The sequence below is a fragment of the Hemitrygon akajei genome, unplaced genomic scaffold (genome assembly GCF_048418815.1).
Source record: "Hemitrygon akajei unplaced genomic scaffold, sHemAka1.3 Scf000101, whole genome shotgun sequence".
NCBI lineage: Eukaryota > Metazoa > Chordata > Chondrichthyes > Myliobatiformes > Dasyatidae > Hemitrygon > Hemitrygon akajei.
In genome coordinates, this window is record NW_027331987.1 from 36,282 (window position 1) to 48,489 (window position 12,208).

At 45.7% G+C, this 12,208-nt stretch overlaps 1 protein-coding gene across 1 annotated transcript in view; it reads right to left on the bottom strand.

Annotated features, from left to right (window-relative positions):
• LOC140723124 (zinc-binding protein A33-like) overlaps positions 1 to 9,004 on the bottom strand; it is a 29,747-nt gene extending 20,743 nt beyond the window's left edge. The window contains exons 1-5 of the mRNA XM_073037751.1: positions 8,945 to 9,004; positions 6,931 to 7,026; positions 6,280 to 6,513; positions 5,922 to 5,944; positions 5,715 to 5,833 (exon numbers count right to left, since the gene is read on the bottom strand). Coding sequence (XP_072893852.1) covers positions 5,715 to 5,833; positions 5,922 to 5,944; positions 6,280 to 6,513; positions 6,931 to 7,026; positions 8,945 to 9,004 — 532 coding nt within the window. The remainder of the gene's footprint in view (positions 1 to 5,714; positions 5,834 to 5,921; positions 5,945 to 6,279; positions 6,514 to 6,930; positions 7,027 to 8,944) is intronic.
• Between the last annotated feature and the right edge of the window lie 3,204 nt (positions 9,005 to 12,208).

A 12,208-nucleotide genomic window follows, 5' to 3' on the forward strand; every position in this document is an offset into this window, starting at 1 on the left:
CCCCCTCTGCCTACCTGCCTATCCTTCCGATACACCGTGTATCCTTGGACGTTCAGCTCTCGGAGACAATCATCCTTTAGCCACGTCTCAGCGATGGCCACAAAATTATACCTGCCAATCTGTAGCTGTACGACAAGATCATCCACCTTATTCCCTATGCTGTGTGTATTTAAGTATAACACCTTAAGGCCAGTATTTGGTACTTTTTGCATTGATTGCACGGGGACATTGGAAAAAAAGTTGAATTCCCCCATGGGGATGAATAAAGTATCTATCTATCTATCTATCTATCTATCTATCTAACTCATCCCAGTGGCTGCAAATTTGCCCCATCACCTGCCTGTCCTTCCTGACATCTTTACTGCTCACTATCTTAGATTTATTTCTCTTTTCGCCCTCCTCTACTCTATCATTCCGCTTTCCCATACCCCTGCCAAATTAGTTTAAACCCTCCCTAACAGCTCTATTAAACATTCCCGCTATGGTTCAGGTGTAAACCGTCCTTTTTGAACAGGTAATAGATCCCCCAGAAGAGATCCCAATGATCCAAGAATCTGAAGCCCTGCCCCCTGCACCAGTCTGTCAGCCACGCATTCATCAGCCTGATCCTACTATTCTTGCCCTCGCTAGCACGTGGCACAGGTAGCAATCCTGAGATTACTACCCTGGACGTCCTGCTTCTCAGCTTCATTCCTAACTCCTGGAAATCTCTCTTCAGGACCTCCTCCCTTTTCCTCTCTATGTCATTGGTACCAACATGTACCAATACAGCTGGCTGATCGCCCTCTCCCTTCAGAATATTCTGGACCCGATTCGAGACATCCCGTACCCTGGCACCTGGGAGGCAGCACACCATGCGGGTATCTCTACCAGGCTCACAGAATCTCCTGTCTGTTCCCCTGACTATGGAATCCCCTGTGACTACCGCATTCCTCTTCTCCCTCCTTCCCTCCTGCACAACAGCGCCAGGCTCAGTGCCAGAGACCCGGTCACCGTGGCCGTCCCCTGTCAGGTCATCCCCCACAACAGCATCCGAAACGATATACTTGTTGCTGAGGGGGGCAGCCACAGGGGTGCTCTCCACTATCCGGGCATTTCCCTTCCCTCTCCTGACAGTCACCCAGTTTTCTGACCCCTGTAGCCTAGGGATGACTACCTCCCTGTAGCTCCTGTCTATCACCTCTTCATTTTCTCTAATAAGCAGTAGGTCATCAAGCAGCAGCTCCAGATCCCTAATACGGTCTCCGAGGAGCTGAATCTCGGTTCACCTGGTGCAGATGTGGCTATCAGGGAGGCTGGAGGTCTCCCAGGATTCCCACATCTGACACCCTGAACAAAGCACTAACCCTGCAGACATGCTACCTAATTCTACAAGAATGAAACAAAGAAAGATAGGTCTACTCACCCACCTACTTCGCCAAATACACAAACTATTTAAACCGTTAGCTAATGTGCCCTGCTGTTCCCCCGTCCGTCCGGGCCGATTTGCCAAGGGGAGAAAAAAAGAGTCGGTGCCTCGCTCTCGCCTCTTCCCGTTACTGCCTAAGGCCGTTGAGCCAAAGCCCTACACTCTGCTGCCACCCACTCCGCTGCCCGCTGTATAGGGTGGTCATCTTTTTAAACTCTCCGCACTGTCCTGCGCAGTCTCACCGTTCTTGTACGCAAAGTTTTTTTAAAAAAACTGCCTTCCTTCAGAATTTAGCTCCCACGGAGCTAGGGCCTTCTTGTCCCAATCTAAAAAAACACTTCAGTCCTGTATTCATCAGCCTATTCCACACTGTCCACATGAAATTCAGCAAGGCCTTTGATGTCGATGATAGACCACACTTGGAGCATTGTCTGCATTTCCGGTTCCCGAATATGGGGAGGATGTCATTACACTGGACAGGAGGCTTCAGGAGGATGTTACCAGGACTGGGGGCTTGGGTTAAAAGCAGAGAGTGGATAAGCTTGGGCTATTCAGCTGTAGTGTACGATGTTCAGGTATGAACCCTTATCAAGGTAAATAATTCATAAGGAGCTTAAATAACGTTTCTTTTTCCAAGAAATGGGAGTACAGAACCAGAGGCCTCAGATTGAAAGTGAGACGGGAAATTTTTCTGAGTGGTCTATCGGGTAACATTCTCATAGAGAGGGAGGTTGGTAAATGGAATTTGCCCTCAGACACTGTAGAAACAGGTAAAAATAAAATATTTTAAAATAAATTTGGGCTGGTACACAGATGGGAAATGGTTAGAGGGATGGGGGGTGGGGGGGAGCAAACACACACAAACGGGCCAGGCTCAAGAAGACATCTTAGTCTTGCAGATTGATGAAGTGGGCCGTGAGTTCAACATCCGTCAAACCCTCCCAGATCATCCTCCTGAGGAATCTCACCCCGGAGTCTGTCTGTGAAGTGTTGATGTGACGTCACGTCAGAGGGCAGCTCAGTGCCACAGAACAGACAGACTGGGTAAGGACGGCAGATTTTAATCCTAAATGGGAATTTGTGCCTATTTCTGTGGCCGTGTGTCACACGTGATTGAGTTGTTTAAATGAATAAATGACTGTCTTTGAGGAGATTAGTTTCCAGGTTGCTGAGGGAAATAACAACGTACATTGCTGAGGCTCTGACTACAATCTGCCAGTCCTTCCTGTGTATGTGTGTGAGGGAGCTTTGCCAGGCCGGTTATGCTGTGTGTGCTTCTCCCGAGATGAAATCTTGACCCATGTCAATGCTTGTTGGTGTGTCTGAGCTCATTCTCATGATGCTCCAATGTAGTGGTCTGATCACCATAAGACATAGGAGCAGAATTAGGCCATTTGCCTATCGAGTCTGCTCCGCCATGGCTAATACTTTTTTTCCCTCCTCAGCCCCACTCCCTGGTCTTCTCCCCATAACCTTTGATGCTGTGTCCAATCTAGAATCTATCAAACTCTGCCTTAAATACACACAACAAGTTCCACAAATTCACCAGCCGCTGGCTCAAATTTCTCTGCATCTGTTTTAAATAGACCCCCCTCTATCTTGAGGTAGTGCCCTCTTGTCCTAAACTCCACCACCATGGGAAACATCCTTTCCACATCTACTCTGTCTAGGACTTTCAACATTCGAAAGGTTTCAATGAGATCCCCCCTCATCTTTCTAAATTCCAGCGAGTACAGACACAGAACTATCAAACGCTCCTCGTATGATAACCCTTTCATTCCTGGAATCATCCTCATGAAATTAACCTTCTGCAATGCCAGCACATCTTTTCTTAGATGAGGAGCCCAAAACTGTTCACAATACTCAAGGTGAGGCTTCACCAGTGCCTTATAAAGCCTCAGCATCACATCCCTGCTCTTGGATTGAATGCTATCTAAACCACAGATTAAAAGCCAGGAGCAACAGGCTCTGGGACAGCTTCTTCAACCAGGCCATCAGACTGATTAACTCATGCTGACACAACTGTATTTCTATGTTATATTAACCAGCCTGTTGTACATATTATTCATCATAAATTACTATAAATTGCACATTGCACATTTAGACGGAGATGTAACATAAAGATTTTTAATCCTCATGTATATGAAGGATGTAAGTAATGAAGTCAATTGAATTCAAATCAATTTCTTGTTTATTTTTTTCATCCCAATCATTCTTTCAGTTCCTCTCTGTAGATATTTTAAAGCTTCCCAATCCTCCGTCTTCCTGCTAATTTTTGTTTAGTTGTATTCCCTCTCTTTTGCCTTGACATTAACTTTTCTTCCCTTGTCAGCCACGGTTTTACTATTTTGCCATTTGAGTATTTATTTATTTTTGGAATACATCTAACCTTCACCTTTCTCAATTTCCCAGAAACTGACACCATTTCTGCTCTGCTCTCATCCCTGCCAGCATCTCCTTCCAATTTTCTTTGGCTAACTCCTCTCTCAGACTACTGTAATTTCTTTCACTCCTCTGAAATACTACAACGTCAGTCTTTACTTTCTCCTTATCAAATTTCAAGTTGAACTCAGTCATGTTGTGAGCACTGCTTCCTAAGGGTTCTTTTAACTACTCACCTCTGGTTCAATACATAACACCCAATCCAGTAGAGCTGTTCCCCGAGTAGGCTCAACGACAAACTGCTCTAGGAAACCATCACATTGCATTCAACAAACTCACTCTCTTGAGATCCTTTACCAACCTGATTTTCCCAATTGACCTGCATGTTGAAATCTCCCATGATTATCATAACATTATACTTTTCATCAGCCTTTTCTATTTCCAGTTGTAATCTGTGGGCCTCAACCCACTGACTGTAGGGAGGCCTGTATATGACTGGTGTCAGTGTCATTTTTACTTTTGCAGTTCCTTACCTCAGCCCACAAGATTCAACATCTTCAATCCTGTGTCACATCTTGCTGCTGATTTACCAGCAGAGCCACACCACCCCATCAGCCTTCCTTCCTTCCTCCGATACATTGTGTAACCTTGAACATTCAGATCCCAACTACAACCATCCTTCAGCCACGATTCCGTGATGGTCACAACATCATACCTGACAATCTGTAATAGTGTAACAAGATCATCCACCTTATTTCTCATACTCCAAGCATTGAGATATAACACTTTGTGTACTGTATCTGCTACCCTTTTTAATTCTGCATCCCTATTGCACTGATACTCACCCTGCTGGCTGCAATTTTCTCCTCGCATCTGTCCGCCATATCTGACAGTCTGACTGCACGCTATCTTTGCATTTTACCATCAGTCCTATCCCTTCACTCCAGTTCCAACCACCCCCCCCCCCACCAAATTAGTTTAAATCCTCCCCAACAGCTCTATCAAACCTCTCTGTGAGAGTATTGTCTCCCTCGGGTCCAGGTGCGACCCATCCCTTTTGAGCAGGTCATTCCTCCACCAGAACAGATCCCAATGATCCAAGAACCTGAATCCCTGTCCCCAGCACCATCTTCTCAGCCATGGTTTATCTGCCAAATTATCCTGTTTCTACCCTCACCAGCAATCCAGAAATTACAACCCTGGGGGTGCTGCTTCTGAGCTTTCTACCAAGCTCTCCAAATTCTATTTTCAGGACCTCTTTGCTTTTACTTCCTATGTAATCGGTCCCAAGTTGCAAAATGATAGCTGGCTCTTGACCCTCCCTCTCCAAAATGCTGCAGACACGATCCGAGACGTCCCAGACCTTGACACCTAGGAGACAACATAGCATTCCGGTGTCTGATTCTTGTCCATAGATTCTCCTGTCTGTTCCCCGAACGATTGAGTCCCCGATCACTACTGCTCCCCTCTGCTCCCTCTATCAACAGTGAGAGTTGCTGATCCAGAAGAGGGTATTCCTACGCCAGTCAGAGTCTGCACTCACAGGGCACATGAAGGACTTGTGTATTTTCCTGACAATCCCCATCACCACACTGATACCCGTTTTCAGTCAGTATTAAATTCCCAGCATCTGTGGTAAGATTCAAATTCATGTCCTGGTGTGTTAGTGCAGTGTGTCTGGAATCAGGACACAGTGGTTCATCTGTCAGTCCCATGTATTGGTTGTATTGTGACCCTGTGCTGGTGTGTTCAGGGGTCTGACATCTCCAGCTGACCATGTGACAGTGATGCCTCCCAGTCGGTGGGGTTCATGTGGAATAAACTTCAGTTCCCCTTCAGTCCATTATCGCAGCCAATCCTTGCTTCAACTTATAACATAATTGTGTTTCGTGAACAAGGAAAAATGAATCTTTGTAAATGTTACCTCGCTTAATGGTATCAAGTTTTTCTCTCAGCACTGTGTTCAACAAATAGGGGTGAACGAATTTTCCAACCGGCAGGGCCTCATCTGTCACTGACAATTCCTGGATATCGTCATTAATCCTGTAAATATTAAACTGCTGGTGATAAACTGGAATTTTTGAACTACTTTACAAATCTGTGCAGGGTTTCAGTAAAGAGCATGTCCTACCTCCTGTTCCGACGAGCTTCCTCCTGAAATAAATAAAAACACAAATCTGATTAGACTTGGACCTACTGTCCACATCGTTGACCGATTCATTGCAGTTTAATTTACGATTAATTATGCTGAAAATTCATCGCTTAAAGATTGTATGTTGCTGATATATGATCAAATATCTGTCTCCGATATTTAGAATGTCATTAGCGGAGTGATTGGAGGTTCGTCATGCAAGGAGAATACTCTGTGTGAGGTCACCAGCAGCGGCAATTGATTTGGTAGATTTGGCCGCTGTGCTGTGTTTATTTCAAATATACCACTGTTCATTTAGTTCAATTTGACAGAAATAAATTAAAATTTAATCACTCACCTTGAGAAATATCACACCATCTTTTTGATCCATCTGCTCCTTTAACTTCAAGATTTCCTCCTGAATAAACCTGATATTCTCTTGAATCTCTTGAAGATTTTTCTCCATTGGATTAAGAATCCTCTTCTCTTCTTCCCTGAGATCCCTGAGCAAGCTCTGCTCTTTCTCAGTGATAATCTGGCGCAGTTCAGCAAACTGGGATGTGATGTGGGACTGAACGCTGTGTGACTGTTCCTGTCGAATGAAAGGTGAATATTAGTTTACTGCATTGCTGTGTTGTATTTCCTTATGACATAAAAGTGACCATTCGGTCCATTGGGGTCCATACTACTTCTGAGAAACTCCCGTCAACCCCATTTCCTCACGTTTTCCTGAAACCTATTCTCCCTCACTGATCCATTAACGGCCAACTGATTCACATACACCCTCCTCGACCTTCACGGGGTTAATTGTAATTAACCATTTAACCAGCATGTTCTTGGAATGTGTCTGAAACTGTCATGGCCACAGGGAGAGCATGCAAACTCCACACAGACAGCAGCAGAGGTCAGGATCGGACCCAGGTCACTGGAGCTGCGATACTCGGCTATTCTGCATTAAATGGAGCAAAACCCGACAGTAATATCAGAAATTCCGCTCAGGAAGCCTCACCCGAACTCCGGAAATCTTCTCTTTCTGTTGCTGCTCCTTTTCCTGGAAGTCTGATTTCTTTTTTGTGTGAGAGTCTAAGGAAGATTTTAGCTGATCCTGGAAGTCAGAGAGTGAAGGAAATAGAAATAAAGATGCATCAAAAGAAACAGGTGATCAAACCCGATTATCACACAAAATGCCGGAGGAACTCAGTGAGTCAGGCAGCATCTATTCAGGGGAAATAAACAGTCGGTGTTTCGGGATGAGACCCTTCATTAGGACTGGGAAGGAATGGGACAGAAGCCAGAATAAAAAGGTTGGAAATGAGAACCAGCTGACAGCTGACGGGTGAGACAATGTGAGGGGTAGCGTGGGGGAGGGTGATGAAGTGAGAAGCTGGGAGGGGACAGGTGGAAGAGGTAAAGGGCTGGAGAAGAAGGAATCTAAGGTGAGAGGACAATCGACCATGGAGGAAACGGGAGGAACTGGGCTGTTTGCGTCCCTGAATGGTGACGAGGGAGGAGGTTAGGAGTCAGGTGATTCACTTGTCCCGCTTGCAGGTGTCAGTACCAGGAGGGAGATCAGTGGGGAGGAGCGAGTGGATCAGGGCGATACAGTACGTAGAGCGCGATCCGTATAGAGAGCGGAGAGTTCGGGGTGCGGAGGTGGGCTGTGGGACGGAGAGATGCTAGAATCCCGTTGGAAATGGCAGAAGTAGCAAAGAATGATATGTTGGTTATGGAAGCTCGTGTGATGATATGTAGGACAAAGGAAATATTTTAAGTATTGAACTAACGTTAGTTTTTACCATATAGTTTTTAACAGCTTCTTTAATCGGCCTGAAGCGGTGCTCTCGGTGTTCCTCCGCCACTGCACAGATCACACAGATCAGTGTCTTGTCCGTTTCACAAAACAGCTTCAGTTCTTCCTCATGTTCCTCACAGTGAAGTTTACTTTCCTTCCCTTTGGGATTCAGGTTTAGATTTCGAGCTTTTTCAGCCAGATTTGCTAAGGCCCGATTCACCCTGAGGGTGCGGTCAGCAAACTCCTCTCTACATTCCGGGCATGAGTTTCTCTCCTCCCTTTCCCAGCACCGTGTGATACAAGAGCGACAGAAGTTGTGTCCGCACTCCAGTGATACCGGATCGATGAAGAAATCCAGGCAGATGGAACAAATTGCCTCCTCGCTTAAACTCTCGGCCGGTCCTTTCGAAGCCATGTTAACTCCCAGCACTTCCTGATTCAGAATGCTTTCACTTTCGGGGAGCTGCTGATCCCCTGCAGTACCGCGATTGTCCACTAGGCGCGCTGCAGTCTCAGGGAATGAACATTCTGCTGCTGGATGTGTTCAGTGGAAATTCTGGTTAGTGTGGGATCAAAAACACATTAAACGGGCAACAGATAAGAAAACGCGGCCATGGACTGTCTAAGACCGGCTACGAGTGGAGGAGGGTTGGCCGTATGGCCAGCAACCCATCTCTTAAAAACCAAGTGCGACAAAAACGTCAGCTGAATCTCCAAAGGCCTCATCCCTGCGGTCGGAAGGACCTTCCCTTGGAAGACGATTGAAGTCCTGCGCTGAAAGGAGAAGCCATGTGCCCCCCTGGGGTGGTTCACTACTACAATAACTGTAAGGCTTCCTCAGCCAACCCGGCCACTCCCTGTCCAGTGTAGAGGATCCCTGTAGTTCCAATGGTGTCCCTGTAGTCTGGAATGTGTCAGTCGGCAGCATTCCTGTACTACTGGGCTTCGTAAACTTTTTTTTATATGCCATCGACCAATACCAGTAACCGTGGACCCCAGGTTGGGAACCCCTGCTCTCCGGACATCTCGATTTGATGGCAGGCCAACAAGTTTCGAGCGTCTTTCCCCGAGTTGATTATCTTCCAGCAGCACTCGCTGTCCGTTTTCCTGCGCGTCCTGGGAACAGCCCGAGGATCAGTGAGCCTTTTGTCACGCAGCTGCTGTGGCACAGGCCCTTGCATCTTTCTCCACAGATCTTCGCAAGCCCACAGTCCGCAAAGAGGCGAGTGACCGTCTCGTCTCCACGGCAGTAATCCCGGCGCAGCGCGCTGTGTGAGTGATCTCCGGGCATGCAGCAAGGATCAGGCTGGGAGGGGCCCTCTCGTCTCCACTGCAGTAATCTCGGGGCAGTGCGCTGTGGGAGTGATCTCCGGGCATGCAGCAAGGTTCAGGCTGGGAGGGGCCCTCTCGCCGCCAGACAGGTGAGGTCTTGCTGCCTGTTGGTGAGATCTGGTGATGAGACATTCTGCCAGATGGTCTGGACTGTCTGCTCAGGGAACCACTCCACTGTGTCCATCCAGTCCTTCTCCTGCAGTAACTGCAGGACATTCCGTGCTGACCACTGCCTGGTGTTCTTGTGGTCAAAGCTGCTGGTCTGAAAGAACTGTCACCAATTTCATTAACACAAGGTTCACATGGAGAAGTTTCCTGATTGAGACAGACACAGTCTCACAGGGTATTTACAGGGTAGGGGCAGGAATGATGTTTCTCCTGGCTGGGCAGTGGAACCGGCGATCACAGACTCAAAATCCGAGGTCACCTCAGCAGGACTGAGATGAGGAGAAATTTCCCCACCCACAGTGCAGTGAATATTTGGAGTTTTCTCCACAGGTTTTCTAAATTAAACGGACATATTTAGGGGCTCGGCGATGTTGGGAACGTTGCAGGAAAGTGGTGCTGAGGGCAAAGATCAGCCATGTTCTGAGTGAGGGACAGAACAGCGCAACGGGCCGAATGGCAACGTCTGTTCCTGTTTCTTATTTTCTAAATCACGAGTTGACCTTTGCGCCTTGTTCTCCCTTGGCCTTCAGCCTGTCGGATTGCACAGGGGAGCGGTGAGAGCTCCGGAGATCCATCGGCAGCCGCTGCGGTTATTTCATGTTCTTGTTCTTTATCATTATTTTTGTATTTGCATTTGCACAGATCAGCACTCTGGCTGATCTTTCACTGCCTGCTTCTGTTGTGGTTACTATTCTATACTTTTTCTAAGTATGTCAGCAGGAAAATGCTTCTCGGGGTTGTATGTGGTGACTTATCTGGACTCTGTAAATAAAATTTATTTTGAAATTTGAGTTTCGGGAAACTTGCTTTAATTCTGAGAACAAACTGTGACTGACATCTCCAGTTCCCAGCAGCAGCCCGTCCTCAGACACACTCACAGCCAATCGGCGACCAGCGCTGGGAGAAGGGTGCTCCCATTGGCTGACGGGTGTCAGTGGGCGGGACGCTGAGCGCCCGGCCCAGCCGCAGTTTGCAACCGGGACCGAGTGAGGCCGGAGACCGGGAGCTGCGCCTCGGGTTTCGGCTGCACCACCGGCGGGTCGTGAATCCTTTCGAAGGCAGAGCTGAAGAGACCGGCGGAGATTCCGTGAGATGTTTCAGCTACACGGAGGGCGCCCGGCCTTTCCCCGCCGAGGATCGGGGCCTGTTGTCTGGAGTTGTCTCCCAGACCCGTCCCTTCCTGCTGGGAGACGGGAGCTGCCCCGCAGCGGCTGCCGGTGGATCTCCGGAGCTCTCACCGCTCCCCTGTGCAATCCGAACGGCTGAAAACCAAGGGAGAACAAGGCGCAAAGGTAAACTCGTGCTTTAGATATTAAGTAACATGAGCATGCCTGGCCACTCGGCCCGTTGCGCCTATTCCACCCTTTCCTCAGAGTAGTCCTTTTTAAATCTTTTTATTGATTTTAAACAAACACAAAAATGAAACATGAATACAAAGAGCTTGAGAGTACATAATTAATAGGTGAAGGTATAAATACAAATAGATGATAATAACCTCCCAAACTCATAGTGGTTACAAAAAATGGAGAAAATAAGAAATCCTCCCCCCCAAAAAATGAAAAAATCCTAACCGACGTGGGCCATTGCATTATATCAATTATACACAGTAGCGTCAATAACTCCGCACCTCCATCCAAATAATTAAGGACAATAAAAGTAAGGTTTAGGAAAAGTCAGTTTAGCTTATATGAAAATGTTGAATAAATGGTCTCCAAGTTTCTTCAAATTTAACTGAAGGGTTAAAGGCAACACTTGTAATTTTTTCTAAACTCGAACATGAAATAGTTTGAGAAAACCACTGAAATATAGTTGGAGGATTAATTTCTTTCCAGTTCAATAGGATAGATCTTCTAGCCATTAATGTAACAAATGCAATCATCCGCCGGGCTGAGGGGGGATAAACGACTATTATCCACCATTGGTAAACCGAAAATTGCAGTAATAGGATGCGGTTGCAATTTGATATTCAGAACTGTTGAAATAATACCAAAAACATCTTTCCAATAATTTTGCAAACAGGGGCAAGTCCAGAACATGTGGGTCAATGAAGCGACTTCAGAATGACATCTGTCACTGGTTGGATTAACATAAGAATAAAATCGAGCGAGTTTATCCTTGGACATGTGAGCCCTATGAACAACCTTAAATTGTATTAGGCATGTTTAGCACAAATAGAAGAAGAATTGACTAATTGTAAAAATTTCTCCCACTGCTCTGTGGGTATAAGACAGTGAAGTTCTTTTTCCCATTCCTTCTTTATTATTTCTGATATTCCTGGCTGTATTTTCATGATCATATGATAAATTATGGCTACTTGACCCTTCTGGCAAGGATTCAGAGCTAGAATTTTTTCTGTAATGTCCATTGGACATAATTTCAGAAAATACTAACATTCAAGAAATTTCTAACTTGCAAGTATCTAAAAAAAAGTGAGTTTTCGGCTGGATAGCTGTTCAAAGGGCATAAAACTGTTATCTAAAAATAGATCACAAAAACATGTTATACCTTTTGTTTTCCATAACACAAAGGCTTGGTCCATAAAAGAGGGCTGGAAAAAGAAGTTAGATTTAATAGGGCTTGATTATTCAAGCCAAAGAATTTACAAAATTGAAACCATATTCTTAATGTATGTTTAACTATAGGATTAGTTATTTGTTTATTCGGTTTAGATAAAGCAGAAGGAAGTGAAGATCTTAAAATAGAAAACAATAAGAAGTCTTGTACAGATTTACACTCCAAATTTACCCATTGTGGGCAAGGTACTATGACCGTTTCTTGTGTCCAAAATATTAAATATTGAATATTAACTGCCCAATAGTAAAATCTCAGGTTTGGCAAGGCCAAACCACCTTCCTTCTTAGGCTTCTGTAAATATTTTTTACTTAATCTAGGGTTTTTATTCTGCCACACATATGAGGATATTTTGGAGTCAATAATATCACAAAAAGATTTAGGAATAAAAATTGGTAATGCTTGGAATAAATATAAAAATTTG